This window comes from Carassius gibelio, chromosome B2 (assembly GCF_023724105.1).
Source record: "Carassius gibelio isolate Cgi1373 ecotype wild population from Czech Republic chromosome B2, carGib1.2-hapl.c, whole genome shotgun sequence".
Classification (NCBI taxonomy): domain Eukaryota; kingdom Metazoa; phylum Chordata; class Actinopteri; order Cypriniformes; family Cyprinidae; genus Carassius; species Carassius gibelio.
This window is the reverse complement of record NC_068397.1, coordinates 21,757,885-21,765,679: the sequence shown is the minus strand read 5'-3', so window position 1 is coordinate 21,765,679 and position 7,795 is coordinate 21,757,885. Positions and strand designations below refer to the sequence as shown.

The 7,795-nt window shown below is 36.0% G+C and overlaps 1 protein-coding gene across 1 annotated transcript in view; it reads right to left on the bottom strand.

Annotated features, from left to right (window-relative positions):
* Nucleotides 1–4,451: 4,451 nt before the first annotated feature.
* Nucleotides 4,452–7,795, bottom strand: part of LOC127951242 (laminin subunit gamma-1) — a 56,405-nt gene continuing 53,061 nt past the window's right edge. The window contains exons 24-28 of the mRNA XM_052549055.1: nucleotides 7,459–7,573; nucleotides 7,150–7,349; nucleotides 6,875–7,033; nucleotides 6,692–6,791; nucleotides 4,452–6,431 (exon numbers count right to left, since the gene is read on the bottom strand). Of these exons, the coding sequence (XP_052405015.1) occupies nucleotides 6,175–6,431; nucleotides 6,692–6,791; nucleotides 6,875–7,033; nucleotides 7,150–7,349; nucleotides 7,459–7,573 (831 nt within the window). The 3' untranslated portion in view covers nucleotides 4,452–6,174. The remainder of the gene's footprint in view (nucleotides 6,432–6,691; nucleotides 6,792–6,874; nucleotides 7,034–7,149; nucleotides 7,350–7,458; nucleotides 7,574–7,795) is intronic.

Below are 7,795 nucleotides of genomic sequence, written 5' to 3'. Positions count from 1 at the left end.
TTAAATGCCTTTAACCACAGCACCAGAACAATTAAACCAATTGTTCATCAATGATTCAGATTATTTGGATCTGAGTGTGCAATAGGCTATGATATTAAAAGTAGGATATTAGTGCTTGAGGCTATGTGTAATAGATAGTTCCAGTATCTAATAGATCCATAAAACTCTTATTAATAAAGTAATACACAAAACAACAGACAGAAGAAGATACAAATTAGACAAACCAATTTAAAAAAATTGTAGTAGGCTATTTAAATAAATGTGCTTGTATTAAAAAAAAAAAAAATCATTAGCCTAAGATAAGAGGTCTGTTTTTAAGAGGTTAATGTTGTTACAGATTCCATATGACAAAACTTTATTCTCCTTAAAAATCGTTAAATATTTATTATTTAATAAATAATATAAATGATGATGATAATAAGGCAAGGCATTTGTATTTATTTAAAACAGCTGCTGATGGCCAAAGTGTGGTACAATCTAAAACTTAAAATAATCAAATACAAAAATTAACAAGGAGATAGAGTACAATAAAATCGATAGACTGATAAAAGAACACCCTGAATTAAAAGTATTACACTGAGCCAAAGAAAAAAGAGGTTTTCAGGGAAGATTTAAAGGAATCAGCATCAGACAACAGCCTTATGTGTACCAGTAGATTATTATAATAATAATTATTATGAACTTCTAGTATTTTAATAATTGTTGTTATTATTAATTACTAGAAGTTATCATGACAAGAGAATGATAGGAAGAGAACCACAATCAACTGAAGATCAAACTATCAAACCGAAGCCATAGAAGTTTAGAAATCAGTTTTCTTCATTACAACACAGTCCTCTATATCTGATCCACAACAAGAAAGCATTACATGTTAGGGCACATCTGAAACAGTAAAAACAACTTTCAATAAATCGACTTAAAGAACACACTATAGACTACAGACTACCTGACTTATTATGAGCTATATCTTATTTATTCAGTGTTTGTGGATTACAAATTCTATAATAACTGTACTGGCACTGTATCACTGTTGTGTTGAACTGGGTACATGGATAATGACTTATTGTAGAATTTCATCACATGCAATTTGGCAACTTTTTAGTTATAGTAGAGTAGTAAAGAAACAAAAATTAGGCCTTTGACTGTTGCTTGGATATCAAAACTACAACTGTCATCAAAATACCGGTACAAACTGAACCGTGCTGGTACAACAGCTGAATACACCGCGCTCATGAAAAATCCAAGGCCCGAGGGCAGTGAATTTCTGGCTACGCCCTGTCACGAACTCTCTGAGAGAAAAGGAAAGATCCTGGGCTGAGTCAGAGGTGTCTCAGCTACGCATTACCAAAACACACCCAAACATCCAGCGGTACGCATCTTTATCTTCCACACCTTGTTCCTCACACAGACGGAGCGAGCCCCACCTAAACCTCTCCAGGTAAACATGCTCATACACTTCCCCTCCGGCTGCAGAGAACGGCATGGTGTAGTGTGAGGCACTGCCAGCACCACACCCTCACACACACACACACACACACACGCACACACACACACACACACACATACACAACATACACTGTTAAAAAATTTTGGGGTAAAAAATATAAAAATAAACTTTTTTTAGCATTAGAGTGAAATAATAATGCTAATAATTCAGACACTATTTTGCCTCACTGTAATGTGGTCCTCCTGGATGTTCGAGAATAGGAATGTTTTAAGAGTTTAGGAGTTTAAGACTGGTTTGTGTTCAATCTCCTCTCAGAGCCTCAGAGCCTCTCTGGAACAGCAGGCATTCAGACAATAGAGGAGTGTGAACGACGTGTGTGAATTTGCCCTTACAGTTCCTGCCCCGGCCTACAGGGGCGCTGCTGAGAATGAGTTTAAACACACACACACGTCCAGGTCCCCACTTGGTCAAAATTAAAAAAACTTCACCAGGGGCTTTTTCAGTTGATTTTAGCATGATTTAAGGCATGTCTAACAGGGGACCTGAAAAATGTCCCCTCTTAGCTCAGAGGTCCCCTGTTGGTGAGTGTGTAATGACACCATGGTCCCCTGTTGGATAGGTAGACAAGTACACACCCTCACACACACACTGTGAAAGTCTCATAAGGCCTCTCGAAGATCACGGAGAATAATCAAAATAACCTGCCTCTTAGTTATTATTACATCAAGAAAAAGCAAGTCTCATTTAATTTCTTTCTATAGGTTTTTAATTGATTGACTGGAGTGAATATACAAAATATATGAATGGCATTACATAAATATATAATGTGTCATCTATTTAAAATAAAATAAAACATTTTATGAATGTATATTGTGGCATCTATTAAAAAAAGAAACATGTTTTAAATCATTGAATTAATGTATGTTGTGGCATATAGTTAAAATAAAATAAAATAAAATAAATCACTGATGAAACAGTTGTGGTGCTTGGAAACCAAAGTTTTTTTTTTTCAGGATTCTTGAGTGAACTTTAAAGTTCTAAAGAACAGCATTTACTTAAAATTATATATGTTTATTGCCCTAATGTTACTTTGGATCTATTTAAAATTCAATTAATTAAAAAATTAAATTAAGTAAACAAAAATATTATAAATATTATCGCACTATGTATTGTGGCATATATTTAAAATAAAATTAAAATATTTGTAAAATATTATTTTAAGAAAAAGACAAAACACTTTTTATACAAAACACTTCACAAAATATAAATTTCACACAATAAATCATTTGAAATGATAAAACAATAATATAAGATTTCAAATTAAGAACAAAATCATTTGTTCTGATTTTTTAAAAATCTAATCAGAAAAAGCAATGTGCCATAAGTGTCCTGATTGTTTTTTTTGTTTTTACCATTTTGTGCTTTTGAAGAAGACGTTCTATTTATATAGCGCCTTTCCATAGCTCAAGGTCACTTTAACATTTACACACCAACATACACATTAGGCCAAATACTATACAAAATACATATTCAAAAGATCTGTTTTGCAATAAGTCAGTTATTTTGTTGTAAAGATTTATATGAAGCTGAGTGTTCATAAAAGTTAATAAACTCATTTGATTCGACTGATTCAAGGATTTGACTCTGCAGATGATAGTTCACATGATAGCTCCTTTCAGTCTAGTCATAATCAGATTTGAAGAAAACCCCTCTTTATTTCTATCTTTAGAGTCATGACTGCCAGCACATTAAAGAGAGCCCCTTATGTTAAAGATGTAAATGACTTTTGGAAACTGGCACAATCCTTTTCATTATGTGTCTAGTTCACATTTAGTACTTTCAGGCTTGTGAAGGTGAAAAACACATTTAATCAAATTTAAACGGATATGATATGCAACCGCATATGATGACGGCCGCTGAGTCATGGCGAAGTCTTACCAAATGTATTTAGGAATGATATTGTCAGATGAGTGAATCTGTCTGTAACACTGACCAACTTGATTTGGTAACGAGTCTGTGTCATTTCCTGCACAGCAACAAAGACACGGAAGGCCCTACACAATACAGTTTACTGCACTGCTATCATGATAACAATATGGTATAAATATGCTGTAAACTATAGATTCATTATCTGAAATAGTTTTGACTATAGCCCTAATTGGAGCTATTATGCATTTAATGATCAAGTAATGTACTGTACATGATCTACAGGAGGGTCCAGGGACCCACAGAAGACCACAAGAGGGTGCTAGAGAAGGTCCATGTACAATTTGAGAAAAAAATGATTACAAAATGTATTTTTGAATCATTGAAGCCAAATATATATACACTTTTAGTTGGGTTAAGGAATCTAGAACATGGTCATGCAGAATATGACATTAATATGTGGCAAATTAATGCTAATAAACAGCCAATATGCTAGTATTATGTAAGGATTTATCCTTAAAATTAAAGTGTTAACAATATTTCTCATTATTTTATCAATGTTGAGAACAGTTGGGATATTTAATTGAAAGCATGAAACATTCTTTTTAGGATTCTTTGACGAACTGAAATTTTAAAAGAGCGGCACATATTTGGAAAATATTTCCCCCCCAACATTTTAAATGCATTTACTGTTACTATGAATTTGAATTTCACACTTATACGTTTCTTTACTGATTTCTTGATATTACGGTTTAATTATGCTTACAAAAAACTGTTCTAAAGTCTGAATTACTTTATTCCTTTAAAAGCCCTAGGTTTTAATAGAAAGAAATAACCAAATCTATATATTCCTTCTTTAATCATCATCATGGCACAGTAAAAGCAAGAATTGATTAAATGTGTACTCAGAATGCAATGTAAGCGACCGCCAAATGCATAAATGAAAAAAGTCCTTGAATTGTCCTAATATTTGTGATTCTTAACTTATAAAACTTTTGAAAGCTGCTGTTCTGGGGCACTCAATCACACACAGTAATATAAAACAATAGAAAATGAAGCAGAATTCCACATGGCCAAGTCCTGTAATAACCACTGTTTATTATTCAAATGTTACGATTCAATCTTACAGGCAAATGTGTAACAACAATCAGAGGTGTGTGTCAGGTCCTTCAGGTGTGTGTTCTTGAATGCCTTGATAAAACAGAAGGAAGGGAGTCTTTAAAAACCATTACACTCTCTAGAACCAAAGGAGCACATAAAGACTGTGCAGAACAACAGATCACAAATACTTGATACTTTTATAAATTAAAAATACTGTTTTATACATAAACGTGTACGTGTTGCACTTATGTCCACAGTGGTAGAGAGAGAGAGGGGAGGTCTACATCTAATCTAATGCTTTATAGTGGCACTTTCCACAATTGAATCTTTCGGCGTGTCAGTCGAGGAACTGCTCAATTCAGCAAACCTGTCCGAGTAAGACTGAAGGAACTGAAGGAACTACGGACGCCGTAACAGTAAGAAACAAACAGCGAAATGCACTAAACCATCAAAGATCTCTTTAACTGGAGATGTGACGTCCACATTCAGAGGATTACATCCAAACGTTTAGGCACTAAAACCGATGGTTAACTAGCAACGTGTGATTAAGCTTACCATCTCAAGTAAAGCAAGTCATTCCGATAAATATGAAATATTAGAGACGTATGTGGATGTGTGGGGGTGTGCAAGTTAAAGGTTCAAGACATTACGCATCACCATCCGCTAAAAAATGAACCACAAATAAAAGAAATGATAGAGCTATGATGCAACACTCGCCATGTATACAGGCAAGCGTATTATACCACAGAACATATTATATATATATATATAATTATATATATTATGCAGAAGTTTTTGCTGATTTTTGCTTCTTTTTTTCTCTCGCAAATGAACCAATGAGGTGGCTGGTTGGGTCTCCAGCCATTCCTGAATCATTTAAGCATATTTACACAAATAACAGTTACTCAACTCTACATTATAAAAAAACAAACAAAAAAAAAACATTCACACAAAAATATAACATTTGAAATAATTATTAGCACCAGTGTATCAGATAAAAGTCTTGCTACGCCAATGTACAAAGTTGCATAGTGTTGAGTTTTGCTCATGTTTATGTGTTCTGCAGCAGCGTCGGAAAAATCAAAAACACAAAACTGAAATGTCTGGCAACCGTGAACTGTATAAAGTCAGCTGAGCCGTGCGAGGATTTTCTCAACTTCTCAACTGCTGAGCTATTTATATACACATGAACTGAAATACTGTATTGATGTGTTCGCCTCAAGATGCGCATTACGAACAAATTAAGATTCCTTCACTGTTAGCTTTGAGCGAATAGCGTTACCGATGATGATATACACTAGCTTAAGTAGCAAACTTCCTCAAACAAACGTCTTGGCTTCTGATTAGGTGGGGAATTCTGACGCGATTGTAAAGATCAGAGGTTTGAGAGGAAGAGCTGGAGTGGTGCAGTCATGCGGGTTCAACTCGAGACCGCTCACACACACAGACAAATACGCACAAACACACACACACACAAAAACACGGCCATTACTTGGAGTTCTCTTCACGTTGCATTTCTGCATATCAAAAATTCAAAGTTGCGTTTGTCTTCGAAGAAACGTGTAGAAATACAAACAAACAATGACCTAATAAAAGGAAATCAAATGCGAGTGAAAGATTTTGAATTGTTTTGGTTGAGGTTGGGTGGGGGTCCGTGGCACGGACGAGGGGATGGAGAGGGATGTTGAAGAACACGGAGGTTAAGGCCGCTCCAGAGATGGAGTGTTGAAGCAGCCTTCTGGCAGAGTGTTCTTGATGTCGTTGAGGTTCGCGATGTCCTGTCGAATCTCTCGGATCTGCCGCTCGTAGTCGCCGATCATGTCCTCCTGGCTCTTGGCGATGTCATTCAGCTCCTTCAGCTTCCTGTCCAGCTCACTTCCTGCCATCTTGTCCTTGGCGTCTTTTAGAGCACTATCGATCTGATTCAGCTTGCTCAGATCCACCTTATCGATGTTGCCTGTTATATTAAAATGCGTGTTAAGAAGTCATTACATTTCACTGAATTCTGCATTCTTCTTGCACTATGTAACAAAGAAAATATATATTTTTAATTTAAGCTTTGTTTTAACAACTGTAAACTATTTTTACTAGTTTTATTATAGTTCAGAAGATGGGATGTTGCGTGACACATGAGATGCACACAGTGAGCATGATTTCAAAATTCTTATCTCTTCAGTCACAAAAACATGGTTATTTGATTAGTAGCTAGAGTCTTACCGAGCTGGTTTAATAAATCAGTGATTGTGTTCAGCACCGTCCTGACAGCATTTTTGGCTTTTCTGGCACTGCCCTCAGCTTCTTTAGCATTATCAGATGCCTGTGAACGAGAGCAAAGTCAACGCAAAGTCAAAATATGGCTATACAACAAGTTGCAGACATCCAGTGAAGGCCATAACCCACCATGGCTGCCATCATCATGTCAGCGTCCGCCTCAGCTTTCTTCTTCTCCAGCTCTTTCTCAGCAGCTGTGAGCTGCACCATCATGTTGTTCACCTCTCCATCCAGTTTCATGGTGTCTTCAAAAGCTTTTTCTGCATCTACCTTGGTCTTTGCCGAACCCTGATTAAAAACAAGCAAATCGAATCAAGTGAGACACTGTTTGATAAGGAAACGGACGTCCCACAACTTTTTTTTTTAATGGTTTTGATGCTCTTCATCTGAAACCCAACATGTACCTTCTGCACATCATTAGCGATTTTCTCAGCTTCCTCTGCCTTCTCCTTGGCTTGTTTAGCGTCAGCAGCTGCGTTGCCTAGAGCCGCCTCGGCCCGTCGGGTCTTCTCATTGGCTTCATTAATTGTGGCATTGATTTCTGGGATTCGCCTCATGGCATCCTCAGCAGCAGTTTTGTTGTCATTCACTCTCTTGTCAAAGTCTAATAACAGTTTTTTAAAAATAATAGTGTTTAAATATTTCTTTCTTTCGATACTTAGATCTTTATTCTCTCTCAAACTATAAAAGACATTTTGCAAAATATTTCTCACCTCTGAGGTTGTTCAGTATGTCCTGGGCCTCTTGGAAAGTAGATTTGCCTTTTTTTGCCGCTTCTTCGGCCAAAGCCTTTGCTGCGTCTGCACGTGCCAACAACTGATCAGCCGTCTGAAGAAAACCCAGGCGAGAGAGAGAAAAAAAAATTAAAAAAAATGTAAAATCACAGAAAGGTTAGGTTTTTACGCTGCTGACTTGTCTGGCTAACATTCAGAAGTTGAAATTCTGTACTTACAAGAAATTAAATTAACTGGGTTTATCCCGAAAATAATTACTTATAGGAATGAAAAGCAATATTGTGGGGGAACAAATACGCAATATATTTCACATCTA